This window comes from Aphanomyces invadans, assembly GCF_000520115.1.
Source record: "Aphanomyces invadans strain NJM9701 unplaced genomic scaffold supercont1.51, whole genome shotgun sequence".
NCBI lineage: Eukaryota > Oomycota > Saprolegniomycetes > Saprolegniales > Verrucalvaceae > Aphanomyces > Aphanomyces invadans.
This window is the reverse complement of record NW_008580196.1, coordinates 225,697-252,420: the sequence shown is the minus strand read 5'-3', so window position 1 is coordinate 252,420 and position 26,724 is coordinate 225,697. Positions and strand designations below refer to the sequence as shown.

General features: G+C 59.0%; 11 protein-coding genes across 18 annotated transcripts in view; 6 read left to right on the top strand and 5 right to left on the bottom strand.

Moving 5' to 3' along the window:
- Positions 1–733, top strand: part of H310_13480 (hypothetical protein) — a gene marked incomplete at both ends in the record, with an annotated part of 2,164 nt that extends 1,431 nt beyond the window's left edge. The window contains 2 exons of the mRNA XM_008880997.1: positions 33–177; positions 305–733. Coding sequence (XP_008879219.1) covers positions 33–177; positions 305–733 — 574 coding nt within the window. The remainder of the gene's footprint in view (positions 1–32; positions 178–304) is intronic.
- Positions 734–765: 32 nt separating this feature from the next.
- On the bottom strand, positions 766–3,268 carry H310_13479 (hypothetical protein). 3 transcript variants are annotated; one of them, XM_008880995.1, is made up of 6 exons: positions 2,512–3,268; positions 2,059–2,462; positions 1,849–2,010; positions 1,606–1,806; positions 1,496–1,553; positions 766–1,423 (listed from the first exon to the last, which is right to left on the bottom strand). In XM_008880995.1, the coding sequence occupies exons 1-6, from the start codon at positions 3,221–3,223 to the stop codon at positions 933–935; spliced, it is 2,028 nt and encodes a 675-aa protein (XP_008879217.1). In that variant the 5' UTR covers positions 3,224–3,268; the 3' UTR covers positions 766–932. The 3 variants fall into 3 exon arrangements, with proteins under 3 accessions (XP_008879217.1, XP_008879216.1, XP_008879218.1); XM_008880994.1 differs by having other exon boundaries at positions 766–1,553; XM_008880996.1 differs by having other exon boundaries at positions 766–1,806.
- Positions 3,269–3,345: 77 nt separating this feature from the next.
- On the top strand, positions 3,346–5,774 carry H310_13478 (hypothetical protein). Its single transcript, XM_008880993.1, has 6 exons — positions 3,346–3,786; positions 3,848–3,992; positions 4,035–4,801; positions 4,849–5,363; positions 5,419–5,461; positions 5,511–5,774. Exons 1-6 carry the CDS (start codon positions 3,379–3,381, stop codon positions 5,736–5,738), a joined length of 2,106 nt encoding a protein of 701 aa, XP_008879215.1. The 5' UTR covers positions 3,346–3,378; the 3' UTR covers positions 5,739–5,774.
- A 149-nt stretch (positions 5,775–5,923) lies between these two features.
- H310_13477 (hypothetical protein) lies at positions 5,924–7,338 on the top strand. Its single transcript, XM_008880992.1, has 4 exons — positions 5,924–6,295; positions 6,348–6,630; positions 6,697–7,089; positions 7,191–7,338. Exons 1-4 carry the CDS (start codon positions 5,956–5,958, stop codon positions 7,252–7,254), a joined length of 1,080 nt encoding a protein of 359 aa, XP_008879214.1. The 5' UTR covers positions 5,924–5,955; the 3' UTR covers positions 7,255–7,338.
- H310_13476 (hypothetical protein) lies at positions 7,213–9,505 on the bottom strand. 3 transcript variants are annotated; one of them, XM_008880989.1, is made up of 5 exons: positions 9,072–9,505; positions 8,871–9,026; positions 8,285–8,809; positions 7,970–8,230; positions 7,213–7,919 (listed from the first exon to the last, which is right to left on the bottom strand). In XM_008880989.1, exons 1-5 carry the CDS (start codon positions 9,384–9,386, stop codon positions 7,365–7,367), a joined length of 1,812 nt encoding a protein of 603 aa, XP_008879211.1. In that variant the 5' UTR covers positions 9,387–9,505; the 3' UTR covers positions 7,213–7,364. The 3 variants fall into 3 exon arrangements, with proteins under 3 accessions (XP_008879211.1, XP_008879213.1, XP_008879212.1); XM_008880991.1 differs by having other exon boundaries at positions 8,285–9,026; XM_008880990.1 differs by lacking the exon at positions 9,072–9,505 and having other exon boundaries at positions 8,871–9,059.
- Positions 9,506–9,737: 232 nt separating this feature from the next.
- Positions 9,738–14,155, bottom strand: H310_13475. 2 transcript variants are annotated; one of them, XM_008880987.1, is made up of 14 exons: positions 12,528–14,155; positions 12,065–12,481; positions 11,854–11,984; positions 11,446–11,804; positions 11,345–11,401; positions 11,226–11,295; positions 11,140–11,169; positions 11,022–11,084; positions 10,923–10,973; positions 10,780–10,874; positions 10,616–10,715; positions 10,390–10,560; positions 10,040–10,345; positions 9,738–9,997 (listed from the first exon to the last, which is right to left on the bottom strand). In XM_008880987.1, exons 1-14 carry the CDS (start codon positions 14,140–14,142, stop codon positions 9,812–9,814), a joined length of 3,651 nt encoding a protein of 1,216 aa, XP_008879209.1. In that variant the 5' UTR covers positions 14,143–14,155; the 3' UTR covers positions 9,738–9,811. The 2 variants fall into 2 exon arrangements, with proteins under 2 accessions (XP_008879209.1, XP_008879210.1); XM_008880988.1 differs by having other exon boundaries at positions 9,812–9,997; positions 12,537–14,155.
- Positions 14,156–14,241: 86 nt separating this feature from the next.
- Positions 14,242–15,519, top strand: H310_13474 (hypothetical protein). Its single transcript, XM_008880986.1, has 4 exons — positions 14,242–14,314; positions 14,374–14,653; positions 14,700–14,915; positions 14,964–15,519. Exons 1-4 carry the CDS (start codon positions 14,258–14,260, stop codon positions 15,482–15,484), a joined length of 1,074 nt encoding a protein of 357 aa, XP_008879208.1. The 5' UTR covers positions 14,242–14,257; the 3' UTR covers positions 15,485–15,519.
- Positions 15,520–15,722: 203 nt separating this feature from the next.
- Positions 15,723–20,184, top strand: H310_13473 (hypothetical protein). Of its 3 annotated transcripts, XM_008880984.1 has the most exons (17): positions 15,723–15,798; positions 15,854–15,904; positions 15,974–16,035; positions 16,087–16,189; positions 16,249–16,381; positions 16,437–16,555; positions 16,604–16,676; positions 16,728–16,984; positions 17,041–17,124; positions 17,171–17,316; positions 17,367–17,447; positions 17,512–17,584; positions 17,656–17,763; positions 17,819–17,884; positions 17,939–18,090; positions 18,134–18,230; positions 18,294–20,184. In XM_008880984.1, the coding sequence occupies exons 1-17, from the start codon at positions 15,769–15,771 to the stop codon at positions 18,336–18,338; spliced, it is 1,680 nt and encodes a 559-aa protein (XP_008879206.1). In that variant the 5' UTR covers positions 15,723–15,768; the 3' UTR covers positions 18,339–20,184. The 3 variants fall into 3 exon arrangements, with proteins under 3 accessions (XP_008879206.1, XP_008879207.1, XP_008879205.1); XM_008880985.1 differs by having other exon boundaries at positions 17,939–18,230; XM_008880983.1 differs by having other exon boundaries at positions 17,819–18,090.
- Positions 18,245–20,249, bottom strand: H310_13472 (hypothetical protein). Its single transcript, XM_008880982.1, has 3 exons — positions 20,229–20,249; positions 19,870–20,182; positions 18,245–19,823 (listed from the first exon to the last, which is right to left on the bottom strand). The coding sequence occupies exons 1-3, from the start codon at positions 20,231–20,233 to the stop codon at positions 18,393–18,395; spliced, it is 1,749 nt and encodes a 582-aa protein (XP_008879204.1). The 5' UTR covers positions 20,234–20,249; the 3' UTR covers positions 18,245–18,392.
- A 955-nt stretch (positions 20,250–21,204) lies between these two features.
- On the bottom strand, positions 21,205–25,914 carry H310_13471 (hypothetical protein; the record flags this gene model as incomplete). Its single annotated transcript, XM_008880981.1, has 15 exons — positions 21,205–21,603; positions 21,650–21,835; positions 21,890–22,310; positions 22,363–22,469; positions 22,527–22,667; positions 22,706–22,916; positions 22,958–23,118; positions 23,189–23,638; positions 23,685–23,978; positions 24,042–24,311; positions 24,379–24,516; positions 24,570–24,746; positions 24,807–24,908; positions 24,977–25,704; positions 25,761–25,914. 15 exons carry the CDS (start codon positions 25,912–25,914, stop codon positions 21,289–21,291), a joined length of 3,855 nt encoding a protein of 1,284 aa, XP_008879203.1. The 3' UTR covers positions 21,205–21,288.
- Positions 25,915–26,290: 376 nt separating this feature from the next.
- H310_13470 (hypothetical protein) lies at positions 26,291–26,639 on the top strand (the record flags this gene model as incomplete). The annotated part of the gene is made up of 2 exons (XM_008880980.1): positions 26,291–26,574; positions 26,621–26,639. 2 exons carry the CDS (start codon positions 26,291–26,293, stop codon positions 26,637–26,639), a joined length of 303 nt encoding a protein of 100 aa, XP_008879202.1.
- Positions 26,640–26,724: the final 85 nt, after the last annotated feature.

The following is a 26,724-nucleotide window of genomic DNA, read 5'->3' as shown; positions in this document are numbered from 1 at the left end:
GTCGGCCGCCGACTGTTCATTTTTGGAGGAAGCCATCACAACGAATACCTCAACGACATGCACATCCTCGACACGGACCCGCTGCCACACGCGACCGTGCCATTGGCACCCCCCGTCAACTTTAATCTTGCGCTGCAGTCGTACGCCAACTCGGCCACTCTAGCCGACGTCTCGTTCGTACGTGAGTTGCAGCGTGACTGCGATGGATGATGATGTTGTCTGGGTGAATAATTGTGTTGTCGGCTGTGCTCGGCGATGCGAAGGCATCGAGTCATGTTGTGGGCTGAAGCAAAGGGTTGCGTAGGTCGTGGAGGGCTACGTCGTGTACGGGCACAAGCTGGTGCTGTCGATGGCGAGCCCAGCGTTTCGCGCAATGTTCTCGACCGGGTTCCGCGAGGCGACGAACGATGCCATCGTCATTCCGCATGTGTCGCGCACCGTGTTTCAGGTCATGATGAAATATGTGTACTCTGGGCATCTCGTGTCGGGGGAGCTCGGATGGGACGACCTCCTCGACCTCCTCGTCGCGGCCGACCAGTACATGCTGGACCACCTCAAGCAACTCTGCGAACGAGATCTCGAGCGATTGCTCGATACGACCAACATTGACGACGTGATGGATGGCGCGACTCGAGCAAATGCATCCCACTTGGCCGCTGTCTGCCGCCACTTTGTGCGCAATGCGGACCAGGGTCGACGCAAGCCATCGCGTGCCTCCACCGCGTCTCCGTGATCGACCTGCCATTATTTAAGCGCTGTGCCGTTTTCTTTTTTGCATGGGTACTCACGATATCATGATCGATCGGCTCCGTTACCACGTCGCCCGTTTATTCAAACGCCATGGACACCATCGCTTCTAGAGGTACTGGGCACAGCGACGGTGGTGCCAATGATATCCAGCCCTAGCCATCATGCCATGGACACGCGGTGGGCTACGACAGGTGCGCCGCCGCTTGATGCTGAGCACTTGCCATGGCCATCTCCAAGTCTTCTGCCGCCGTCTTGGCCTGGCGGAACGATGCCGCAGCCATCGCCGGGGGCTTGGACGTATTGCCGCACGACGGATTGGCAAAGTACATGTCGTCCCAAAGCACCACGCGCCGCAACACGATCGCGACGGGCCACGGGACCAGCGCGCCGCCGCCGTGGTCGTGCGCGTCGTACGGTCGAAAAAATGGATTTCGAAATTGCGCGGCATGGTCCAACATGAACGCCCACAACGACGGCGTGCGGACCGGGACGCGGAGGCTGACGGCGCGGTCGCGGTCGCAGTTGCCGAGAAACGTGCCAAACCGACCCGACGTCGAGTGAAACGCAAGCGCGAGCAACGCGAGCCCGGTGAACTCGAAGTACGTCGGGTACTGTCGATGCAGCTGCCACACGCAGTCGAGAAATTGGATGAATATCGGCGCTTGGTCGTCATCTAGACACAAAGTTCCAGAGTCGATCGAGACGACACTCGACAATGTGACGTCGAGCAGTGGCATAAACGTACTCTCGACCTTGCCCGGGCCGACGCGGTCGTCAAACTTGTGACCGGCCTTGATCCACTCCTGCGACAGATGCTGCGTCAGGTGTGCGCCGCGGTTTGGCACGCCGGCCTACCTTGTCAATGAGCGTCATGAATCCTTTCAACGTGCGGTACTTGGGGTCGAGCAAGAGTTGCGACAGAGCGCACACTTGGGCGGTGCGGTCCCACCCGTCGCTGCAGTGGACAACGACCGACGTGGCGCTTTCGTGGACAGCATGCGCGGTTTGCAATGCCGCGCGCAGCACCAGCCGCACGTGCATCAACCATTTAGTGTCCTACGCCGATTGACGCGCGTCATGGACAAGCATACAACCTACCTCGACGCGCGACAACCAGTGCAGGTCCGCTTCCATCGACGGCGTCAGCGCCAATTGTCGCACCGCCTCGAGCGACTCGCGCATCGCGTGGATGTTGGCAATGTTCATGAACGAGACCGTGGCATGGCGAAGGCTTCCGCTCTCGGTGCCGCCGCCCGTCAGCTACGTAGGTCCACGTTGTTTCACCGTACTTACACGACAAGGCTGTACGTTGTTGGCACGGGCGTTGAGTTCGGGGCGGCAGTCGACGATCCACACTTTCTCGCTGTTGATCTTGTTGGTTTGGGCAATGAGCCACAGCATGTAGTCGTCGTCAGCGTTCTGGGCATGGAAGAGGCCGCGCTTTGGCTGCGCACATCGCCAGATGCTGGCTGTGTTGGCCGCATGGACCCAGCAACACAGTGGCATGCGCCCTTTCGACCGAAAGCTCGCGACCGCCGCCACTTGGGCATCTGTCATCGCGGACGGGACGACGAACTGGGGCGGGTACGTCGGGCACAGACCGTACGATCGATTGGCGTCGGTGACTCGATACGGCGACGTGTGCGGCGCGGTGGTCGCAAGATGGACCCCCATGTCGGCGAAATCGGAGAAAAGGTCGTAGATAGCATGGCCTACGGCGCGCGCGGCATGAGATCGATCGCCAAGGAAACGCGACGGCACCGTTGGCATGGTCGCCATCGACGACGTTTCCCTTGGCGAACGCAAACAGGTGCAGCGGCGACTCGACAAAGACTAGTTTGTTCAGCGTCGTCATGAGCTCGGTCACGTTGCCGCGCAAGATCCAAGTGCGGCAGTTGCGAAAGAACACGACTATTTGCGTTGGCATGGCGTTGGACGATGACGTGGTCTGTGGGTACGCGAGCTTGGACACGCAGGCGGTGGGCAAGCCAGGGGTGATGGCTTCCAGCAATGCCGGAGAAAACGTGGCCGATCGGTGGGTCGAGGCCGGCTCGAAGCGAAGGCGGTAGTTTGTCACAATGAGCGTACCAGACACGCCTTCGCGCGACGACACGTCAAAGGAACATGGCAACGACGCTGCTTTCACTTCGCCAGGGAACGACACTTTCAAGTAGTCCGAGAAGGACTCGGTCGGGACGTGAATCGGAAGCGGTACCGCAGTATGACCTACGGCGGAAGGACGGACATGCACCACGGACGTCGTCGTTTGAAACAGTGGGTTGGCGTGGGGGGCAGGAGGTAGCCCGAACGTCGTCGATGGAGCCCGGTCCACAGATGGAGGTTTCTTCGGGGCAAGCGCCATCACGCGGGCCATGCGCTGGTGATGCGCGCACATGGTGGCGGACGGGTCGTCCGTCGGGACCGGGGACGTACATCGCGCGCCATTCCGCATGACGCTCGAGCACGTGGCCATGATGCTGGCCGGTCGTTCAAGTTTTGTCAACGGTTTCAACCTGCCGTGGGGTGGACTGCTAAAAATAAAATTCTTCCATGCCAAACAACCTTGATAATTGTATCCAATAAAATAAATACAACCACGAACATTCGCCGTGCGGCAAGAGGCAGCAGATGCCGGCGCTGGTGCTCTTTGGGCGGCGCAGCCGCGTTGGCAGCGACGACTTTTTCTGTCCCGCCCTTCTCCAGTTCGTGTTCCAGGTCCCATTTGTCGTCGTGTGCGTGCTGTACGTGTCCACGTATCGCTCTTGTTCGACCATGCAGATCCACAACGTGTCGGGACTTGCGTTCTGGTACATGCTCTTGTCGATCCCCGGCATGGCGTTCTTGATGGTCATGAACGTGCTCGAGCTGCACGTGTCATGTCAAGGCACGATCGTCAGCCACGAGAGCCGAATCCTCATGAAGCCCTTGGTCGTCGTGCACTTTGCTTGGGCTGTCGGGATGTTCTGCGCCGGCATCGCCGGTGTCGTCTTGTACGCCATGGACGTGATCTGCTTCCCCGACGCCAACTTTGTGCTGGTAACGCAACTATCTCGCGTCGTTGCCGACGACGACGACTTCGTACTGATTGCGTTTCCAGGTCGTGGCCGTGAACTACCTCGCAAACGTTGTGGGCATGGTGCTCTTCGCCTGCCTCGTCATCGGCGGCACTCCAGTCCACCAACGGCGGCATTCGTGTGATGGCCACGCGGACGTTGACCCCGAGCACCACACGCTTCTCTTCGGTACACTCGACGATCGTCGCGACGCCGCTCACCGCGCCGTAGGCATCTCGGACCCGACCCTGCCCAACAGCGACCTGTACATCCCGCACCAAGAACACTGGGAGCGCCAGTGCCATCGCTGCTGCGCGTGCATCCGGTGCTTCACGTGCAGCTTGTTTGGCGGCGGTGGCACGCAAACCGACGCCATGTCGGTGGTCGCGTCCGTGTTTGCTCGGTTCTTTTACGGGTCGCCCGACTTGGTCTTTTCCGACATCATCGCTGGCTTTGTCCTGCTTGGCGCGGTTCAATACCACGAGAAAAACGCTGCCGACCACGCGCCGGGCGTCCTCCGCGAAGTCGGCGTCGTCCCGACCTTCCCGGAAAACCTCGACGCGCCCAAGGACGCCGCGCTCGTGTCGGCGATCTCGGACCTGGCGCACGTTTCCAAGTACGCGGTCGGGATCTACGGCTGGATGTTGTACGTATGGTCGCATCCGTGGACAAGCGGGCCGCAGCTCGTGCTTCGCTGCCTCACCACGCGCCGTCGGCGGTACATTCACGGCGACAACTGCGTTCATTGGCACCAAATCGCGCTCGAGCTCGAGACGGGCGTCGCTACGTCCGATATTGTGTACGCCAGCTTCAGCAACGCCGTGTGCAAGCCCGCGTTCTGCATCGTCCTGGACCACGAAAAGCGCCAAGTCGTGGTGGCTGTCCGCGGCACTCTCTCGCTCGAAGACTGCCTCACGGACGCCATTGCGTACGGTGTGTCGTTGAATGAGATGGCCAGCAAGTACAAATGCGACGGCACCGGCGCGTTCGCCCACCAGGTACGAAGCGATCGTGTCGTTGGTCTTGCGTGATGGACGCGTGACAGGGCATGTTGCAATGCGCGATGTGGCTCATGGACGAAATCGCGCATCTCCAAGTGCTCCCGATGCTGTTCGACCCGACCTTGTCCGGGTTCACGCCGTCACCCGTCGTCAATGCGTGCGCCCCTGGCACGTACGCCGACTACGGACTGACGGTCACGGGCCATTCGCTTGGTGCTGGCGCGGCCGTGCTGCTCTCCATCATGCTCCGACCGACGTACCCCGCGTTGAAATGCCTCGCTCTGTCCCCGCCAGGCTGCCTGCTTTCTCCGGACCTCGCGCTCTCGACCGCATCCTTCGTCACGTCGGTGGTCCTTGGCAAGGACATCATTGCACGTGCCTCGTTGCTCTCGTTCCAGTCGCTACGAGACCAAGTGCTGAGTCTCATCGGCCGCAGCAAGGTCAGCAAGACGCACATCATGCGCCAAGCACTGTCGTGGCGCCACCCGGACGAGCTTCTGCATGCGTCCGAGGACGAAGCGGGCCACACGGCGTTTACGTCGCAACTGCTCAACTACAGGTGCGTGGATGCGTTCACGACGGACCGTTGTTTTGATGGATGGCGCTGCGACTAGGACGATGCTGCAGCGGATTCAAGCGAGAGAGCCCATTCATGAGGTACGAACTTGATGGACGGTCGAACGTGGGGCTAAAATGTCGCGTCCAGATGTGGATGCCGGGGCGAATCGTGCATTTGAAGCGGCTCGTTCGGTCGCGCAAGCGGGGGTTCTGCATGTGCTGTCGACCAGGCGCCGGCATATGCTGTACCGAGCGCACGCATTACGATTACGTGTGGGCGCATCAAACGGACTTCTTGCAGATTTACGTAGCCAGAACGATGCTGGACGACCACTTCCCCGACAAAGTCCATGCCGTCCTTCAGGACATGCAGTAAACTTCCTAACATATACAATCATCGTTTGCCTTCCAAGCGTATCCTGGCGATGCTGCTCGCAAGCGTCGTCAGCGCTTGGAACTATCCAGACCTCGTTTTCGTCAGGCACCGTCTATCGCGGCGCCGCCGCGCACACTGTCACATCCGGATAATCTGTCCCAGGCCGGATAATTTGGCTTGTTCCAGAGAGAGACTGCGGCTCTCACACGAGAGAGGCATGTCGTTGCTGGAAGCGCCGCCGCCAGTGGCGGAGACCGCTCTGGTCGTGTCAAGGGGCTCCCCCCCACAAGAAGAGCTCCCAGTCGACTTGATGCAGCTGCCGTCGATTCCTCTTCAAAAGTCGCTGCTGTTACTGACCAACTTCTGCACCAACACGGTGCGCTTCATCAACCACTTTTCCAGTCTCTGCGAAGAACGACTCGCCACGACGTCCAAGAACCTCACAAGGCTCGAGATCTCACTCGCGATTTTGGAAGCCAAGCTCAACAGCATTCCCGACTTGGCGATCTCGACGACCCCAGCCGATCTCCCACGTGATCTCAACTTGCCTCCAACAGGTACACGACCAGCAGACGCAACCACGTCCGTTCACCTCGTGTATTGCGACAGATGCCGCCCCAGCGCCTCCACCGCCACCTCCCCCTGGACCTGCTCCGGACGCAACGTCCATTTCCGGCAGCCCACCCCCGCCACCTCCACCACCTCCATCTAGTTCGTTGGACAGTCCACCACCGCCGCCACCATCTCCACCTGCAGCCCCTGAAGTTTCACTGCTCAAGCTCAAAGACGATCCCATGTACGCAACGTACTTTACCATGCAGCGACTGCGAATGCCCATGGGAGCCATCCGTCAAAAGATGCTCATGGATGGATTGGATCCCGATATCTTGAGGTACGCGCTGCGGCGTCTCTGCCCACGACATTCGCTCTCCTTCACTCGCAAACGAATGCTCTGTAGCATGGACCCAGAGGGCCCGTCTCCGTCCGCTACGAGTCTGGTTGTCTCGGCGTCCGACGTGCCGCCATCCGACGAGCACTCGACAGCGTTAACGCTTGTACCTGTCGCCCCGGAAGGATCAAGTCAACCGCCACCACCTCCTCCTCCTCCTTCCACAGGCCTCCCGCCCGTTCTACCTGTCCCGGACCCGAGAACCGACATGCCGCCACCGCCTCCAACCACCGACCCAGCCGTCTCTCCAGCTGCTCCCCCTGCAGCGGCCCCACCGACCTTTGTAAAGCTCAAGGACGACCCCATGTTTGAAAAGTACTTCAAAATGCAAAAACTCGGCATGCCGGAAGCCGTGATTCGCCACAAACTCGCCATGGACGGCGTCACCGTCGACATTTTCAGGTACGCATCGATCTGCATGACGCTTTGGTGCTGCTGCTGCAACTGCAGGACGCACCCATGTCTTTCGCTCGTTGGATGCCGCACCTCACGACCTTGCGTAGCATGGACCCCGACGGTCCGTCACCAAATCGAGACGCCGCCGCCGCCGACGACGACGACTTTTAGCGTCGACATCGTGTGGCGCAACCGAACACGTTGAATTGATCGCACTGCTTGTTAAAATAATAATCGCTTCCCATCTACACGGCGGCGACGACATGGCGCCTGCTTCGGTGCTACTCGGGATCGTCGAGCCTTGAAAACATGTCTGCACTGATGCGCTTCATGCGCGTGATGTTGCGGGCTTTGGCTTGGGACATATTGAGGATAAAGTCGTCGTCGAGCACCGAGTCGAAGAGCATGGCGGGTTTTTTCTTGACCGCGTCGGCATCGTTGACCTTGGGCGATTTCCGCCGCATGGCCAAATCGATGACGCGCATCATGGCCGCGAGGCCGGGGGTGGCTGTCGCCTCGGGGGTCTCGTCCTTCTTCATGAGCTTGGACATCTTTTGCATGTTGATCGCGGTCTGCTGCCGCGAGTCGGCGATCTTCTTGAGCGCAATGTGGAACTGGGGAAAGCTGTGGATGATCGCGTTGAAATCGTCCTTGCGAATCATCTCGAGCTCGCAAAAGAGCGCCGCGCGGACGTTGGCCGACCGTGGCTCGTTGGTCAGGAGCGAGATCTCCCCGAAGTACGACCCGGCGCCCAGCACGCCGAGCTGCACCTTGTTCTTCTTGACCGCAATGTCGACCTCGACGGACCCCGAATTGATAAAGTAAAACTCTTCGCCCTACTCACGCGAGTGACGCCCGAGGGACGACGACGGGCAGAGATCGGTACCGGCTCGCCTTCGCGAATGATCAGGTCCTTGGGCATGGCAACGACGCTTTCCATGCACTGCACGATCGCGATCGTGCCGCCTGGCGACAGCGCTTTGAACAGCGGCACCTTGTTGATAAAGTCGCGGTGGAGGGACAGCGTCAGCTGGAGCTTGAGCCGATCCGGCAAATCGACAAACAAATTGCTCGACTGTTCGCTCGGCCGGACGGTCCACACGTAATCGTAGTAGTGCCGGATCTTGTCCTGAAGGGCGAGCGGCACCTACACAGGACGCGATGATTGCCGCCGCATCGGACGACCCCGCATGACCCCGACCTTTTTGAAGCGCAGGTAGTCGTTGATCGCGTCCAAGTGTTCCTTTCGCGCGACTTCGGTCTTGTCCAGGTTGGCGAGCAAGTTGGCCGCCGACCCGATGATTGTGGCATTGATTGCAATGCCGAGGAGCAGCATGAGCCCCGTGAAAATGCGCTCGAGCGTTGTTTTCGGCTGCAAATCGTTGGCGGTCGTGACCATAATGGCAAAGTAAAAGCACCCGACGTATTTCTCCGTGAGCCCGGTTTCGTCCAAGTCGAACGGGACGTCCCACGTATCGGCGCCAATGCCTTCGTACGACACGACAAAGTAATACATGCACGCGATAAAGTGCTGGCAGAGGAGGAAGATGAGCAGCAGCTTGAGCATGCGCAGCATCGCCGGGTTCATCTTGCGCGACACGTACGCCGTCAAGTTGGCAAACAGCGGCGACTTGGACAAGTGAAACACACGAAAGATCTTGAGGATGCGCAAAAACTTGAGCGCTTGCACCGAGCTGTTTTGGTCGTGCGCGCTAAACCACGACACCTGCATCGTCATGAAGCACACGTGAGTCGACGCCGCCGCATCCGCCATCATGGACGCGCACCGGGTAGCTGCTCGCAGCGTCCGGAATGAACCACCCGTACATGTAGTGCCGCCGAATCATGGACGCGTCGTTGATCTCTTCCCGCGTCGCTGAATCAATGTACGACGTCCGAAACGTGAGCACGAGCTCGACGATAAACATGGCGTCAACAAACACCTGCGACGCAATCGCCGTGAGCGCCGAGCGACGGCAACGACGTACCTGGATGTTGTCGAGTGTGTTGTAGTCCTTGAGCCCAAATCCGACTTGGACCGGCGTCACAATCACCACGTACAGCGTCAAGATCGCGACCGCGACGTCCCACCACAGTTTGAACTTGGAGTTGAGCGAGATGACGAACCCGTGGTTTTGCTTTTGGACCATCTTGGCGATCTGGTCGGCGGACATGCCGTTGAGCTCTTGCTCGAGGAGCTCTGCTATTCGGTTCGTGTTTTCGGCGCCGACGCTCTTGCGCGCTTCAAACACGCCCTTCATTGTCGCCCCCGTGTCGGTTGGTTTCGACGGTGCGTCCGCCATCGTAAGCGTCGGCTGCGATGTCTCCCGCGCCGATGGGCAGCACTCGCGCCTCGACGGAACGTTTGGGGGTTTTGCTTTCGCACGTGGCGACGGCTAAAATTAGCGCCGTCGGCCGTGTGGCCCATGATCGCTCTGGGGGTTATGCATGTAACCAACCGGCACGGCGGCGGCGCGACCCTACCTACGTAGCCAGCCCATCCACCACACGCCGAACGCAGCCCACTGCGCACATGCACACGCAAGACATCGGGTCGCTACGAAGCTCTCTCTCTCCCGCGCGTACCCGCACGGCGGCTCGTTTGCGTTGTTGCACGGCTCGCTTGGTCGTAGCAGGACGGCCGATACGAAAACGACAGCACAATGATTGCAATTTCATTCTCCACAGCCTTTCAACGCCATCCATCCACAGTCTGCACACGTACGATTCACTCGTCGTCGAGGACCTCGCTGTCATCGGACGACGCGCTGTCCTCAACGGACGAGTCGTCCGAGTGGCGCTTCTTGACGACGCGGACGCGCATGCTTCCACGCGGCGTGAGCACGCCTTCGAGACGCCGCGCGCCACCGCGGGCAAGCATGGTTTCCCGAACAGTGTCCGACGATTCAAACATCTACAAGTCAGTCAAATGCTGCAGCCGACGATGCACACATACGTCGTCGTCGTGTGCCGCCCATGTGGATTTTTGTGTCGATGGCGGCAGCAGCAGCTTTGTCCTGCCCGATCGGGTTTGGCTCAAGAGCCCGTCCTTGTACGCGTCGAGCTTGTCCCGTTGGGCTGGCGGGACAGACTGCAGTAGCACGGCCTCCGCGCCATCAGACGACAAGTCGTCGTCGAAATGGTCTGGCGGGCGCTTGTACTTTCGAATGGACTTGGGTGTGGTCAACCGGGATGTCGAGGCCGACGGCGGCCGACGCTTGAGATCGCACACATCGTCGTCGCCGGCATGTCCAGCTTCAAACTACACCGCATATGCTCAACACATATCGACCAACCACGCAATACCTCGGCGACAAACTGCCGCACTTGCTTTTTGAAGCGCCGAGTGCCCGGTTTCGAGAGTTGTCTTGTCGGTGGAATCGCTTTCGACGTCGACTTGTGTTTCATGGCGCCGACGCTTTCAAATTGCTTTTCTTGGCACTCGGCACTCGACTTGCCATCGACCAACGACGCCACCTGCACCCGTCCACATTCAACCATGTTCTCCATTTCCACGGGGCGGCGCACGCACCTTGTGCCAGTATTGGGGGTGCTTGGGGTCGACGACCCGGACAGCGTGCTTTAAGCTTGCCAGCTGACGCTTGGACCAGACCGACGTGCCGGCGACTCCCCTGCACGACAAGAAAAACAAAATCAGTGTGTCTGCTTCGACCGATCGCGGTGGCGAGCGCGTACTTGGACTCGGAGGTTGCCGCCGCAGGTATCGCCTTGGCGGCTTTCCACCATTCCTTTACCGGCGACGTGCGTCGTCCGCTGCGAGTTGTCAGAGCCTACAACCCTCGTTGGAAGGGATATTCGCGGATTCACATGGCGCCTACTCGTTTTGCAGCGGACGACTCTTTGCTCCATGATGCGTCTTGAGACAGACCCTGTGTCGACATATCCATCTCAGCACACAAAGACAGACGTTGGCCGACCTTGGATGGTGTTGGTTTCCGCGTTGGCATCCATGGCGATGCCAATTCGTCGGCATCGGACGCCTACGCACTGGCGTCAGCCCACCAACGTGGCCCCACGAGAATGCCGCCATCGTACCGACGCATCCACTGGCTCGTCCGCGCTCGCCTTGTACGATAACCCGACAACACTCAGTCACAAACGCCACCGCCATTCATTCGTACCAACGCTGGTTTACGCGGCAGGGTCGTCGCTGCGTTCGTGCGATTCCTCTGCTTGGCGGCGGCGGCGGCTCTATCGTGATGCGATGCAGCACTTTGTCCACAGCGAAGCGAGATGCTACCGGTCGACGTCACTGGCGCTGCTTTCGTCAGACACGACCGCCTCCGTGGACGCTGTCCTGTGGCCACCTAAGTCGAAGCCATCGAGGCGAACGGGCGCTACCTCGGTGCGACCTCGTCCCCGTCGCTCTCGGGGCAAAACATGTGAAACAGAGAAAACCCGCCTGCCGCCGACTCTGGTCGAGCCGTCGCGGCCATCGATGCTTCCCGAGTGGATCGCTTTGTCTTGATCACGCGCGGGGTCGTGCCGAGGACAGCATGAAACATGTTGACCCAGTCGGACGGAATCCCTTGCTCAAAGTGGTCGGCAACCTTTGCTGGCAGGCTGGACTGCCGCGGACGCGCCATCGCGCCGACCAACGATACATGTTGCCCAGTGTCCGACACAAACAGCCGTGGCCGCCGAATGCGCTCCACCGCATGCGATTCCCACGTGCCCGCGCCGACGTCGCCATGCACGACCTTGCCACACTCAAACATGCGCATCTCCATGGGGCCACGCTCCACTTACCAACTTTACACTGGGCCCGTCCAAAGGCGGCGGCCATACCACCGTCCATTTTCGCAGCGCCAGCACGGGGCGATCCGTCTTGAGCGCCGACGCGTCGAGCGGCTCCTTTGTCGCACGCTCGTCTTCGTCCTCTACCCATCCATCACATCCAACAGCGTCGCTTCATCCCGTTCGGATCGAGCGGGCGATCCAGCACAATGAAAATATCTACCAGAATCGTCGAACGAGAGAAATTTGGCCAGCGACGTCGTGGTAGACTTCTTCGCGGCAGCCCCAGGGCGGGCGGTGGCATCGCGGCTGCGTTTTCGGGACGCCTTGTCAGCCCCTCTCGACGTCACCGGGGCTTTCGTCGCCATCTCCAGGAGCTTTGTGGTGTGCTGTCTTGCGCCATCGCTCTCTGCTACGGCTTCATCCTGCGACGACACATGACCGCTTTCGTCTCCCGGGTGCGAGGTAGGTGGTATCGCACGTCCCTTTGCCGAACTCGTACGCTTGGTCCAACGTGCTACCGGTGCATCGTTTGCGCGATGGGTCGACGAGAGTTTGGGACTCGAACGAGTTGGCGCGCTGCGGCCTCGAGGCTTCCGTGGGGGCGCCCCACCGCATGCCGTGCTTCGTGGCGATTCCTCTACAAAGCAGGACGCACGTCAGACAACGTTGACGGCGAGATGAACCTGGATCACGTGTTGTGCCGTCGCCGACAGAGGTAGCGTCCGTGGGCGGCACGCGGCGCTGCTTCTTCACCAAGACTGCGCTTCCAGCGCCAGGCCCGCGCTTCTTCATCGACGGCAATTGTGGCTTCGTCGTTGCTAGCACTCGCGACGGAGTTGCCGCCATCGAGTCGGGTTTTAACTTGCCAGGTGTCGACGTTTTCAACGAAGACGTGGCGTGATCGAAAGAGCGATCGACGCCGAGTCCCGCCGCACAAACATGCTCTGACATGGAACGATTTGAAGGCTCTTCACGAGCAGTTTTCATGCTTGTTGGGCTTGCGGGAACCAGCGCGCGCGACGTCGCGGCCACTCCACTACGTCGCTGGGGATCGACAGGGGTGAGTGCCGTACGATTCCATCGGGTCGATGATTTTGTCTCCGCATTGTCGAGAGGTTGCTGTGATGTTTCTTGGAAGCACACAACCGATGGTGTTGTCGGAAGTACCGCGGCGTTCAGCGGGGATGTGGTGGACAGCGTTCTCTTTGGTAGTGGAGTTTCCTGAGGCGTGGGGGCGCGCGGCGAGACCGATTCCCGCACTTGCGTTCGTCCGATGGTTGGCTGTGCATTCCGAAGCGGTGCCGTGGCCACCATGCTGGACGGCGCGATGGCCATCTTTGACGTCGAGTCCGTTGGGTGAGAGCCCGCTGTATTCTTTGTGTCAATAGAGTTAGCCTTCGCGTTGGCATCTCGCTTGGGCGCAGCGACGGCCATCGTGGCATCATTGGCCACGTTTTCCGTTTGCGCGGCGGGTTTTGCAACAGGAAACGATGGCGGCGGGTCCTCAAATGAGAGGCGAACCTTTGCAGGAGGGGTGGATGCAGCCGCGGATGTTGACCGATGGAACGGACTGAATCGCGCCGTCAGCTTGGTTACGGTCGACAAGCTCGTCTGAGTTGCTGGAGAGTGCATGGTCGACAATGGGGCAGTGTGCGAATTCGATGGAGCGACGACGAGGTGGCGCAGTGGCGTCGGTGGTCGATGGGCGGCTGTTGGCACGGGAGCTTGGGGCGGTGGAGCGGAATCGATCTGCGGTTTATCGGGCAGATGGGTGGGCGGTATCGCTGGTGGCATGGAGGTGGTTGACCGTTGGTCTCGGGTTACAAGTGAAGTCGTTGAAGGCGTTGTTGGGGCGCGTGGCGATGCAGCTGCCGTCAAATTCGAGCGAAAGATATATCTCCGTCGTGGGGTTTGCGTCGACGGTGTTGTGGACGGTGCTGCAGAAGTTGACGTCGCCATTGGCGGTGGTGGAGTTTGCTGCCGTTGCTGCCTCGCAACTAGGATTCTGGGCATCGGGCTCTTTTGATACAGCGCAAGAAAGTCTTCTCGACTGGAGGGCACGTTGGTTTTGGATGCAGACTGGATTGGCGTTGTGGCAGTGCCGACGCTCTGCTGCCGTAGTCGGTTGGTTTGAGGCGTCGAAACATCCGTCTCCAGAACGTGCCTCGGCAGCAGTGTTGGATACGGACTGCTCCATCCAGGCGCTGCCGTCACAGCAGCGGCATTGCTGGTAGGAGGTCGCGTGCGGAACAGAACCTCCGTCCGCACCACGTCACCCGGCACGTCGCCACGGTCCATGATCAAGCGCTCGAGAATTGGTGAAAAATACGCTATCCGGATATTCTGTCCCAATTATCCGGAGGTCGATCATTTGTACATATGGGCACATCCAAACGTGCCGACAACAGAGACGATGCCGACGCTTCCGTACGGAATTGCGACGGAGAAAGGTCCGAAGCAGTCCCAGGAGGTAGGCACGGCTTCGCGATAAAGATGACAGGGATCTCATGATGGGGGTGAATGCAACAGGATGCGTACTACATCGGGGCATTCCGTGGGGACAGGTTGACGTTGAACGGGTTCACTGAGTCATCGTCGTCGGCGCCGACACCTGACGCAGACGAAGAATTCGAAGGGTGTTTTGGTGTATTTGACGGCCACGGAGGAGACCGCGCGTCCAGGTATTGCGCAGAATTTGCCTTCCAGAAGATCCGTGCGAATCTTGCCGCGTGTCGGCGGACGAGAAAGCATGGCGCAAACGATGATGTGGTGCTACCTGCTGTGCTTCGGCAATCCATCCTTGCTCTTGGTACGATCGAGCTTTTTGAACCGTCGATCTAGACGCATGTATGTAGATGCAGAATTCTGCGAGCGGTCCGGTGCCCAGCTCCGTTTTGGGAAAGCTTCGGGAAACTCCAACTACCCCCTCTGTGGCATTGAAGACGGGTCGACTCTTGTGCTGGCCATGATTCGGAACCACAAGCTATATATCGTCAATGTCGGTGACTCCCGCGCCGTTCTCTGCCGCGTCACTTCATCTGGAGCATACACCGCGACACCACTCACGACTGGTCCGGTCCCTCGTTATCCATCCCGTCCATCTGACCCCTTCTATGTAGACCACAAGCCCGACCTCCCCACCGAACGCGCCCGCATCGAGGCGAATGGCGGCCACGTCACGGGGCTATTGTGCGGCAGGAAGCCTCCCAGCTTTGCGCTGCATCATTGGCCGTTCAACTGCATCGTGGATGTGCCTCGAGTGGATGGCATCCTGAGCATGACACGTGCGATGGGGGACGTCACGATGAAGCCGCCTCTCACGGCCGAGCCGGACGTTGTGGTGCACGCTTTAGACAGCCGCACCGACAAGTTTTTGATTTTGGCCACCGACGGGCTGTGGGATGTCGTCACCAACCACAAAGCCGCCAAGGTCGCGTTGAGCTGCCCATGCGCCCAAGCTGCCGCCGCCGCCCTGTGCAAGCTCGCCATGCGCCGAAACACGGCCGACAACGTTACTGTGCTTGTCGTCGACTTGGCTAGGTACACGCAACCAGCGCCGCCCGATGACCCTGGCACCGCACGACAAAGCGAAGAGCGACCTCACGTAGCGCCAATTCGCCCCGGACGACCTTCTATTTAACACGATGAATCTACACACGTACATTCACCGCTGCAGAGGCTCTCGGGTGCGCGCCTGCGCCACGAGGCGGCGCGGTCCCCACCCACGCGCCTGCTTTACCCGCGCGATTCCCTGGGTGAGGGTGGGTGATATTTTGGCCAAATATTTCTGTTTTTTCGTTGGCAAATTCCCAATTTTTCAGCAATTGACGACACCTGTCGAAGTGGGTGAATTGGAAATTTTTTGAAAATGTCAAAACCCGCAAAACTCGGCGCCAAATTCCCCCACACCGGAACTCACGTAGCATGACGAGCCGACTGATCCGCCGCGGCAAGGTGAAGCTTTGACATCGCTCGGCAATGGGCGGAACACTTCATGGACAATGTGTAGGGCGTCGTGGACTCCCTCTCGGGCATGGAAGACAAGGGAACAGTGCTCCAGGTACGAACGTACCGCATCACGCCACCAGATTCCACACCCAAGTTACGACGGATTCAACACGGCGACTAGGAAGGCGACGTTGTGTGGTCAGTAATGCTCAATCAGACGGACGTGTCGTATGGCGTCAAAGGGTATGAAAGCTGTCGATCCGCTGTTTCTGGTTGTCGCTGACGTGGTTGCAGGCACAACAAGTTTTACTCGTTCCAAATCATCATCGACAACAGCGACGGCCATCGCGCATACGTCTTCTTCAAATGGGGTCGCGTCGGCGCGGTCAGACCGCAGGTATTCCCCCATCTCTTGACGGTCTGCGATCGAACGTCTCACAAGTCATGCAAACGCAGCGCAAATTGCATGGACCTTGTACAAAGGACGCGGCGAAGGAGATGTTCATCGCCAAGTTCGTCCTCAAAACAGAGAACGAGTGGCCTCTCGTGCAGCCGTTTGTTCCCGTCAAGGGCAAATACACCTTGATCGGTATGCCAGCCACAAACGACAACACCATGCCGCACTGAGTCAAACTTGGTGGCAGAACTCGACTACTCGGGCAACGACGACTGCAATGCCGACCAAGATGATAGCACGACGGTCGACAAAAGCTCCCCCGTGCCTCCGTCGTCCTTGCCTTTGTCCGTCCAGACCTTTGTCAAGGTGCCTCCGCTACTATGACAAGCTCAACGAATCGAGACCCCGTGGTAGATGATTTGCGACGTCGACTTGATTGCGCAAGAAATGACCGAGATGCATTTGGATCTGAAGCGGATGCCATTAGGTTGAGCCGCCGTCCTGCTCCCGACGGTCGTGGCAACTCACGCTCCTGTAGGCAAGCTCTCCAAGGGGCAGCTGGCCAAAGGATATGCCATCCTACACACCATATCCGACACGCTGAACGCCATCACAGACATGGAAAGGTCGGCTACGACGTCTGCGGCATCGACCGTCCAAGCTGCTGCTTCGACCGTGCCGAGTGGAACCCGCCGACGGTCTTCCCGGGCCAAGGCGGCCACGGCATCGGCCGTCAAGTCCCAAGTGGCCAAATGCAAAGCAAAACTCAAGGCGTTGACGAGCGAATTTTACACGGTCGACATGCCAACCACTCTTTCTACCCCACCCCCTCCTCACAATGGATCGTGCAGCTCATTCCGCACAACTTTGGCATGTCGCTGCCGCCCGTGATCGACTCGGTGTCCGAACTCAAGCTCAAGCTGGACCTATTGGAGGTACAACTGGAGATCGAATGGACGGCTGTGGTCGACTGTTTCGTAGGTCATGGCCGACGTTGAGCTCACGCACAAGATGCTCGAAACGCAGCGCACGACCGATGCGAACCCTGTCGATGCCCATTACAGAGCCCTCGGCGTCACATTAGTCCCCATCGACGCGATGTCGCCCGAGTTTGCTCGAATCCAAGAGTACATGGTGATCGCTGCACCTGTCCTAGTATCAATCGTGCGCTCGGTAGATACATAAAGCTCACGCATGCTCCGACGCATCGCCAGTACACGCTGCACGTCGATGCCGTGCACGCACTCGATCGAGACAAGTACAATGCCATGGGAATCGAGACATCGGCCATCGTTTTGTTTTTCACCGTCCATCTCATCTAGACACGAAGGCGGCAGCAACCGCCGTGCTACCGACACCCCCTCGACCTTGTTTGAGTCGTTGGAGAACCACCAGGCAAGCTGCCGTCATGCTGTGCCGGCCCGTCGTCGTTATGAGGTAGCGATGGGTTGATATGGCTTGCTTAGCTCTTGTGGCACGGCTCCCGTCTCTCCAACATTGCGAGTATTCTGACCAAAGGGCTGCGCATTGCCCCGCCAGAAGCGCCGTCGACGGGGTACATGTTTGGAAAAGGCGTACGTGTGCGCTTTGTTTGGAAGATCGCGGCCATGACGACGCAGTCGAGTGTAGGTATATTTTGCCGACGTGGCGTCGAAAGCTGCCAACTACTGCTGGGCTAGCACCAACCAAACCAAGGCAAGGCCCGATCCTTTGTCTCGACCCTGCAACGCAATCAAAGTCGTCTTGCAGGGGGTCTTGATCTTGACCGAAGTGGCGCTTGGAACGTCCGTCAAGGCCGTTGAAGCACACGAGTACTCGTTTGAGGCGCTGCAACAGCTCCAGTGCCACAGTGTGCTGGGTGTTGGCCGCATGACGCCGACCAAAGCGTCGCATTTTGTTTCGTACGATGACGTGTGTTTGCCGCCCTCAACGCGTGGTCGATAGGGACGATGGCGTGAAGATGCCGATGGGGATGCTCGAACCGACGGATGCCGACGGCACATTGCTATACAACGAATACGTGGTCTACCGCACCGATCAAGTACGTGGGCGGCATGTTGAGAGACTCGATGGGCGCATGCATTTGTTGATGTGGCTATGGCAGATGCGCATGCGATATGCAGTCTCAGTCACGTTCGACTTCAACTAGTCCTGCCAACTCTACGCAATGTGAAGACGCAATCGAGTTCGCCGCCTTGGATCGTCACGCCGCGGCTTGCATCCGTGGAAGCGAGAGGAAGAGCGAGCCCATGACATGGGCGTCCGTGGCAGGGTCGATTTTGAACTGGATTTGAACGACTCCGTTGCCTTGGTCGAGAATCCCTACTTGGCGCCACACGGGCTTGGCGGTTGCGTCGTTGGCCATCGGCAAGTTGACGTCGGGGTTTTGCAATTGAATCGGGGGCATGGCGTCGTCGGCGAAACCAATCGTGGCATGAATGCGAGCATGGTTCGATACCGCCACGATGGCGTCGTCGGGCACTCCCCCTTTGCTTGACACGGCGCGCAACGAGTACCGGGCGTACGTGCCGTCTGTGGTCTCGATGGCCTTTTCCGACGTCATGTCGACTTCATACGTCAAACAGCACACGGCGTGGTTGTTTGTGTCGACGATCTTTTGCGAGCCGGACGAGATGACGACGTCCACCGACACTGGGCGCCGCGCTTCCTGGGCGACGTATTCCTTGTCCACGTCTTGATTGCTCGGTTCGAGCACGGCGTCCACCGACAGACTGCCGCCACCATCCAGCAAATCGTCGATGCCTTGCATGTTGTACACGTCGGCGAGCACCTGCATGTCGTGCTTCCGATTGATCTGGGCACACGCGGCTTGGTACGCAAGACCAAGCTGTGCGTAGCGAGTGCGGTACTCGCGAAGGAGGGCGGTGCGGATGACGGGCACGACCTCCATCACGAGCTTGGCGGCGCTGGACACAGCGTTCGGGTTGAGTTGCACAATCGCTAGCTCGTCCAAAAACCGCTGGACGTCGGCGAGGAGTGGCAGTTGGTCGAGCATGACGTCGTTCAGGTACTTTCGAATGCGCAGCACTTGGTTCTTCCGGAACGACGTGAGCTGGTACTGGTCCCGCGCGACCTTGGAGCACACGAGAAAGTAGACTCCGATCCACGGCTGCGCTTCGGTCGTGGTGATTTGAAGCAAGTCGCACGGGTCGACGACGGCCCACTTTTGGTCTTGAAACTTTTTCCACTGGTTCGAGTCGGGGGTTTTGTACGTCCACGGCGGGTTCTCGATCAGCGCCACGAACGACAAGAGCGCATCGTGTTTGTCCAGCAGTCGGGTCAACACGTTGAGCGACAGCACGTGCACGCGCTCGCACATGTACCGGAGAATTGCGACGCATTGCACCGACAAGCGGAACTCCATCTCCAACCACTGTCGGTGCAGCTCGTCCTTGCGGGAAGCAGCGTCGAGTTCGCGGACAATGTCGTGCCCCGACTTGTGAAACGTGGTCTTGGTGCGAATGACCTCGCGCGGCGTTCGAATCAGCCACGTGATTTTGCGCATGCAGTAGTCCAATACTTCTATCAACGTTTCGTCGTCCAGGCTCTCGATGACGTGCTCGTGGTAGAATGCGACTTCGAGCAGGTTGCATAGCACGGCTTCGTGGTACAGCTAAGCAAAACGCCATCACGACCAAATCCCGCGTAGGCAGAAGTACCACAAAGTACGTGCGCATGGATGCCGCGTCGGACACGTCGTCCAAGGTGGGGAACACATGCTCTTTCCACAGTTCGTTCACGAGCATGTTGTGGACGAGCACTGGCAGCTTCTTGAACGTTAGAATAGACTCGATGACAAAGTTGTCGGCCTTTTGCTTCGCGCTTTGGTGGGCCTGCAAGTTGAGCTTCTCGACGTCACTGTGCAGACGGATAAAGTCCGCAGACCCCATCGCTTCCAACGGCAGTGGCGTTACGTTCTCGACCATGTACTCCGCCTCATGTGGCATCACCATGTATGCCATCGCTTCATCGCTACAGACTTTCCATGACGTGGACTTCCACCGACGACGTCGCGTACCTCATCGCGCGCGGCAACTTTCCAAATGCCTTTTCGAAAAATATCGAATGTGCCGGATAAAGAATCGAAGGGTTGCGTATATCCGGATCGCACACGACGCCGTGTGATGGTGCCGTCGACGCTCGCCGGATCCAAGGAGGATTTCGATTGCGTCATGCGCAAGGTCGCTTGTGCGATCAGCCGAATCCATCGGCGACAAAGAGAGAGGAGGTACCGTCCCGTCGCGTCAGACAGTGCGTCAAGTTTCATCGATGGAGCAGTGACCTCCTCGACTTGGACAACCTAGTGGCGGACGTGGACCTCGTGACCAGCTCATGCACCAGAGGGGCGCCCCCTCTTCAGAGCATATCCAACGCCACGACGACAGATGCATTGCTTTGTAAGACCTGTGATAAACGTCGTGCTAACGCGGTCTGCAGTCGAACGCTCGCCCAAACTAACTTTTCTCACGACCCAAGTCGACGATACCTTGCGCCGCATTCATCAACTATACGCCCACGATGCGGTGGAAAGGAGCGTAGTGGAGTCGGCGGTTGCGGCAGACGTGGTGCGCCCTTTCCCTGCAGAAAACGTCGTTATGTATCGCGAGATGTTCAGAACTACGAAGACACTTGCGCCGATTGCCCCGAGGTCGCCGACTTTACCAGATACCTCCGGGCGCGGTAGGCAGCCGCATTCGGCCATAATGCGCTGCTCCAATTTCACTGTGGCACGTTGGGTAGACAAGTCCAGCAACTTCGGCAAGTCTCGTCGCTAACCAAACGCGCGGCACATTTCCGTCACTCAATCGAGCCGAGGCACGACCGACTACGGTCGACAGACGACCACCGCCTTCGACTCGTCGCTTCCTCGCAAACGGCTTGGGCAGCACACCGGCAACATCAGTGGGCACTTGCCGACGCCAACCTCCGCGCAGCAGTATTGCAGACCGTGGACGGTCGTGCAGCCGAGAGCGACAAGTGCATCGGGCCAAGTGCACCATATTACATCTCAGGGATGCGTACGAGCCCGAAAGCGGCGAATTCAGGCACATGATGATCCGAGGAACGGTTCCTAGTTGCTATTCCTTGCCGCGATCTACCATATCTGGCTGGAGTCGCTCGTCACGAGGGGATTGGATCAAGGCGGCCGCGCCACCCGTTGGTGGTGCTGGAGGGCTAGCTCCAGGGACCGTCGCTGACGGTGGGGTCGACGTGTGTAAACATTTCGCGCGTTGGGTCAGGCGCAGCGCTACCTCGATCGTTTCAAAGCAAAGCTGCTGAAAGCCAACCAAGTCGACCATCCCAAGCGCGTAGGCAGTCCTCGATTGGAGCACGGCATACATCGCGTACATGGACGGCACGTCCGTGAGCGCGCGCAAGTCGAGGCCGCCGATCTAGTTTGTGACCGCGTCAGTACGCTGCCAACCCCACGCTGTCTACCGCAAAGAGGTGCTGGAGACCAGGGTACAGCGCTTGGGTCAAGTGGAGCACATTCGTCGAGCTTTGCGTGGGATGCCGCGTCTTGCCATATGCCTCCGTCCACTCGGCGGCTTTCCCCGACGCGAGGATGGCTTTGATGCGGTCCATGGCTAGCACACTCTCGTCCGTCAGTGCGGACGTGGTCGCCTACGATGCCACGGCATGGATTCAGGATGCAGTCGGTGGTTTGGGACATGCTACCTCGAGCAATGCCGCAGGCAAGTCGGCCGCCCGATACCACGTCGCCGCGGGTTCCAGCACAAAGTGGAGCCCACTGGATGTGCCTTCTTCAGGGCTTGGACCGGTGCTCATGGGCACGTCGTCCCGCACGACCACTGTGTACGCCGCAGGCTGCCCGGCCCCCGGCCTCGCCTTCGTGTGGTCCAGCAACGATAGGTACCCAAAGTGATGGTTCCAGTAGGCCGGATCGAAATTGTGGCGGTACGTTGCGAGATGGCCGATCGATCCTTGGGGCAAGTACGTAATCGCACGCAGCATGTCGACCGAGTACTCAGAGCAAAGCGGCCCGACAACGATTTGCCGCATCGTGGCGGTGGACACTGCATGCTGAATGACCGTGTCGAATCCAAAATAGTCGTTGCCGCAGATGCACACAACTTGCCTAGGTTACAGTCGAATGGTGTGGACATTTTCTTGGACGGTGTCGCTCGTACTTGAGGCTATTGGCCGGCCCCTTCCACTCGAGCACGACGTGCAGCAGCCGCACCAAGTCAGCGCCTTGGTACGGCAGGCGGTGGGCGTACGCAGAGTTGTAGTTGGCCTGCAGCATCGACGATCGCTGTCCATGGACGTGCTGACTGCATGGATGGATGCGTACCTTTGCCGTGGTGTCTTCGATCGAGTCGTCCACGAGCGGTTGGTCGCACGCAAGGATGAGCGTCGAAATGGGCTGACTCAACAGCTGCGCTAGCTTGGACCACCGCGCGCCGCCATCGTCCGTGATGGCGTCGTCCATTCTCTACGACGCGATGAAAGGCGACGCAGTCGTGCGCCTACCTGCTTTCGCCACACATAGAGGCCGAAACCACCCCACGCCTGCGAGTGCACCGAATGGGGCAGCCATAGCTGATCCTGGTACTCCGCTGCGACTTCTCGCAAGAGGCGAGTCAGCTGCCTTGCATGGTCATCGTGCGGATTAAACGATGCTTGGTCCAGGACATCGCGCTCGCTCCACACCATGGCATGCGACCCACATGACAACGCTTGCCTACATATGCGTTGAGCGCCTGAACATGCGTCGAATCGAACCTTGTGTCTGCAACGTTCCAGTGGATCCGATAGATGTTGCGTAGTTGCTCCTTGACCAGGTCAATCGTGACGCGATTGTCGTTGTCGGGCGCTCGGCTCGTTGCGCGCGCTCGCAGCAGCGCCAGCGCTTCGTCGACGCACGCATTGCCTTGCACACTCACCTACGTGTTGTTCCGCACCGATCCATCCCGTCTTGAATGGTCGATCGTGTCGTCGTTCAAGCGATCGTACCTGGCCTCCCAAATGCACGACGAGGTTTACGGCAGAGAACGGCTGACTTGTCGTGGCTTCGATGGCCGACCATAACGACGTCGCCGCGTGGGGCACGGGCGACGTAAACGGGACGTGCACGTCGTTGCAGACTAGCACCATGTTCCAGCGGAGCGGCGTTTTCTCGGGGGTGTGGAATGAACACGTCACGGGTCGCGAGGAGTCGGACGGTGCGAGTCCGAGGAAGTGGGCCGTGTACTGCTGGCCAGGATTCAAGTGCGTCAAGTAAAATGCTTTGGGTCGACTGGCAGGAAACGTTTGGAGCAGCCGGTGCTCGTCGGTCGGGTCGACGGCATTGATCACCACGCAACCGATCGTCGCGGCGGCGTCGACTTCAAGCAGGATCGCGCATGACTGCGCATCCACGACGCCGACGACTGGCCCCACGACGACGTGCACCGTCGATGGCAGCTATCGCCAAAGTCAACAACCGCATCGACGAGAATGATACAACTACCTGCCCAACGCGACGGCACGTGACGACGGGGTCCCGTCCGTCCGCCGCGGCCAGAGTCAGCATGGCAACGTTGTTTTCGTGCGGCAAGACCACGTCGTGGCAAAACTCGAACCGACCGCCGTCGCCGAGAACTCCCGCCTTGGATGGGATGCACAGCGGACGACACGGGCCAGCGACCGGCCCGACGACGTGCTGGCAAAGTTTCGTTCGCATTTTTACGTCGGTGACCGTCGACGCCAGCGCGCACCGCATGGACGACGCGCCAGAAAGCAACACGACGTCGCGGTTCGGTTTCTACGCATGGCTTGAGCACACCGGACGCCGTGGCACGGCTCCAACACAACGAGCCGACGGCACCTGGAGCTTCCACTCGGAGAGAAGGGTCAAGAGGCGTTCCTGGTCGCGTGGTGCTGTGCCCCACCAACTTTGACACGGTGTGCGTTGGCGGTGGCCCATGGACGAGTCGGATGGCTTGGCCTTGGCGGCCATGAACGCTTGAATGCTGGCGGTGGTGTCGTCCGCGAGAGGCAGCTCCGAACACACGACTAGCAGACGCAACGTGGCATCGGCCAGCACACCGACGACGAAATCCCATTGCTCTGGACTCAACACGGGATTGTCCGGGGCCTACGACGAGCACGTCAGCGACCCGTTCGGGATCGCCCGCTGGATGAACACGGCGTCGACGACGTACTTGAGCCCCGGCAGGCGACAGCTTGGTTCCGCGCATGTCTAGCATCAGAAATCCCATTTCGCTCCCGACCTGGACGAAGCACTCTTCGCCGCGCCGAGGGGCCGTTTGTTCTCGCAGCGTCATAAACTGCACTTGGAGCTACGTCGAATGTGAGACAACGCCGCGTCCATGCGTGGGGCAGCGATACGCACCTCGGCACGCCGCGCCTGGAGCTCAGCCAACCGGGCCTCGCACCGCTTGACCATGTCGAATTCCATCTTTCGCTTGGCCATTGCGACTTGCTTCTCGAGGTCGGCCATTTCTTGGGCATATTGGAAAACAGTCGCCGTCGTCGCGATGGACGCCTCGGACGCCGCAACCAACGCATCCTACCGGCGTGGATGCACCTCATCGAACGCATGGAAGCTCCATGGGCACATGGTGTATACCGTGTCAGCCACGAAGACAGCGTAGTTGGTGTCCCAGAGTTGGCGCTGGTACTCATGGTACACGCGCCGCGCCGATCGCAGCAGCACCCGCATCACTTGCATCTAGGCGACGCACTGCCGTCAACTCGCTCGCCAGAGCTTTGCATGGCAAACTAGGCTATGGTTTGTACCTGCATCGATGGCGCGTCGTGGTCCATGTTGAACGTGGCGCTCGTCGTAAAGTCGCAGTAAATGTCTTGGTCGCTCCACAGCATTACGTTCGACGTGTTCGCCAAGACGTGGCGAATCGCGGGCAGACTCCACTGGAATCGGTACGCCGCTCGCATGCGCTCGACGACTTGGGCTTCCATCGTCGCCCATGTGGACGACGCAGTCGCCGCGGATGACGATGCGAATCGGGTCAGCATGACCCAGCACTGCTCAAACACGCCCTCCAACACGACTTGACCTCCCAAGTGCAACAAATAATGGACTGGGGGAGGGAGCACATCGCCGAGCGCTGCGCGATCGATCGTCTCCGACAATCGACCCCACACATCCGTCGAGTTGCTAGCTAGCAAGTCGTTGCTGCTCACGACGCCGACTTGAATGGGAGCGTCGGACACGTGAAGCGTGTGAAAGCATCCGCAACGAGACGTCGCATCCGTCTCAGAAATGCCACTGAATGCGTACGCGTATTGCGTTCCAGGGAGAAGGTTCATGACGCAAAATACGCTTGGTCGGCCCTTGGTGCATTCCATCGTGACTCGAGCGGCGTCCACTTCCAGCCACTGACCCGTGACGCTCTCTTGCCGAGACAGGTGGCACATGACAGTGGTGGACGTGTCGACTTCAAGAAGAATGCGAGCGCAGTCGGGGCCGACGACGCCAACAACGGGGCCGAGCATGACGGACACACCTGTACCAAGCGCATCAAGTTCAACCTGTCGACGGATGGACATGGGCTCAATCAACCTGGTTTGCAACGCAAGACAGCACCACGATGCTGAACGTGATGCGGAAGCAAGGGACGACATCCCACAGGGTTGGTCACTGCTAGGATCGCCAACGTGCTCTCCAGCTTCTCGAGCTCTGCTTGGAGCGCGCCGCAACTCTCGGCGTTGCCCATGGTGCTGTTGGAAAAGACACGATTTGGATCTTGAGATTGTTACGATAATAAATAAGCATTTGAAACCCTTTTTCAAAACAATTCTTTAACTAAAAGAGATCGGACGATCATTTATAATAAATGCTGCTACGTAGTAGTACATGCTTAAACAATTACTTATTTATCCTTGAAGTAGTAACTACTAAGTACAACGAAGTAACGATTTACTGCCATTATACAGGATACAACATGTTTAGTATGAGCCAATCAAATGGCGATAAAACGAAATCCACCAATCAAACCTCGTCGAAACAATGAAATAGCCAATTAAGATGGTCCAATGCAGTGTCGAAGATCCGGCCATTGCTGCCAAACGGCACAACACCACAGAACGACGATGCCATCGACAGCGGCGACGCCAGCAGCCGGCGTGTTTGCGTTCACCCGGACTGTGCAAGAGGAAATGGACTGGATGGAGGAGATGCGCCGCACCAACCCTGATGCTGCAGAAAACGTCATGTCAAACAGCAGGCTCTTTGTCGAGTTGGCCGCCGCAGGCGAGGTGCGGTCCATGATGGAGATCGTGGCAGACGTCCAGCGCTTGTCCGACCATGTACTGTGCTACTATTTTGTAAAGATGTTTCAAGTTGCCGCGACTCGACGGCGCATGGACGTGCTGAAGTACATGCTTGACCAAGGCTTCGATGCGCAACATGCGTTTGTCAAGGACACATTGCACCGCGTAATCGACGCAGCGACGGACGACACCGAAGCCACACTGCAGCCCATCTTGCACATGCTACTGGCTCACATGGACGTCAACTTCCAGGT

Coding starts and splice junctions, on each gene's coding strand:
- H310_13479 (XM_008880994.1), bottom strand. CDS start 3,223: ATGGCCACGTGCTCGAGCGTCATGCGGAATGGCGCGCGATGTACGTCC. Junction 2,011..2,058: donor TCAACGCCCGTGCCAACAAC/GTACAGCCTTGT, acceptor GGACCTACGTAG/CTGACGGGCGGCGGCACCGA. Junction 1,807..1,848: donor ACTGGTTGTCGCGCGTCGAG/GTAGGTTGTATG, acceptor CAATCGGCGTAG/GACACTAAATGGTTGATGCA.
- H310_13478 (XM_008880993.1), top strand. CDS start 3,379: ATGCCGGCGCTGGTGCTCTTTGGGCGGCGCAGCCGCGTTGGCAGCGAC. Junction 3,787..3,847: donor CCGACGCCAACTTTGTGCTG/GTAACGCAACTA, acceptor TTGCGTTTCCAG/GTCGTGGCCGTGAACTACCT. Junction 4,802..4,848: donor CCGGCGCGTTCGCCCACCAG/GTACGAAGCGAT, acceptor GACGCGTGACAG/GGCATGTTGCAATGCGCGAT.
- H310_13477 (XM_008880992.1), top strand. CDS start 5,956: ATGTCGTTGCTGGAAGCGCCGCCGCCAGTGGCGGAGACCGCTCTGGTC. Junction 6,631..6,696: donor TTGGATCCCGATATCTTGAG/GTACGCGCTGCG, acceptor AATGCTCTGTAG/CATGGACCCAGAGGGCCCGT. Junction 7,090..7,190: donor GTCACCGTCGACATTTTCAG/GTACGCATCGAT, acceptor GACCTTGCGTAG/CATGGACCCCGACGGTCCGT.
- H310_13476 (XM_008880989.1), bottom strand. CDS start 9,386: ATGGCGGACGCACCGTCGAAACCAACCGACACGGGGGCGACAATGAAG. Junction 9,027..9,071: donor ACACACTCGACAACATCCAG/GTACGTCGTTGC, acceptor ATTGCGTCGCAG/GTGTTTGTTGACGCCATGTT. Junction 8,231..8,284: donor ACTACCTGCGCTTCAAAAAG/GTCGGGGTCATG, acceptor CGTCCTGTGTAG/GTGCCGCTCGCCCTTCAGGA.
- H310_13475 (XM_008880987.1), bottom strand. CDS start 14,142: ATGGACCGTGGCGACGTGCCGGGTGACGTGGTGCGGACGGAGGTTCTG. Junction 11,402..11,445: donor GGGGACGAGGTCGCACCGAG/GTAGCGCCCGTT, acceptor AGGTGGCCACAG/GACAGCGTCCACGGAGGCGG. Junction 11,085..11,139: donor ACGAGCCAGTGGATGCGTCG/GTACGATGGCGG, acceptor GCCAGTGCGTAG/GCGTCCGATGCCGACGAATT.
- H310_13474 (XM_008880986.1), top strand. CDS start 14,258: ATGCCGACGCTTCCGTACGGAATTGCGACGGAGAAAGGTCCGAAGCAG. Junction 14,315..14,373: donor GTCCGAAGCAGTCCCAGGAG/GTAGGCACGGCT, acceptor TGAATGCAACAG/GATGCGTACTACATCGGGGC. Junction 14,654..14,699: donor GCAATCCATCCTTGCTCTTG/GTACGATCGAGC, acceptor GCATGTATGTAG/ATGCAGAATTCTGCGAGCGG.
- H310_13473 (XM_008880983.1), top strand. CDS start 15,769: ATGACGAGCCGACTGATCCGCCGCGGCAAG. Junction 15,799..15,853: donor GACTGATCCGCCGCGGCAAG/GTGAAGCTTTGA, acceptor GACAATGTGTAG/GGCGTCGTGGACTCCCTCTC. Junction 17,125..17,170: donor TCAAGCTGGACCTATTGGAG/GTACAACTGGAG, acceptor ACTGTTTCGTAG/GTCATGGCCGACGTTGAGCT.
- H310_13472 (XM_008880982.1), bottom strand. Junction 19,824..19,869: donor CCATGCGCACGTACTTTGTG/GTACTTCTGCCT, acceptor CGTTTTGCTTAG/CTGTACCACGAAGCCGTGCT.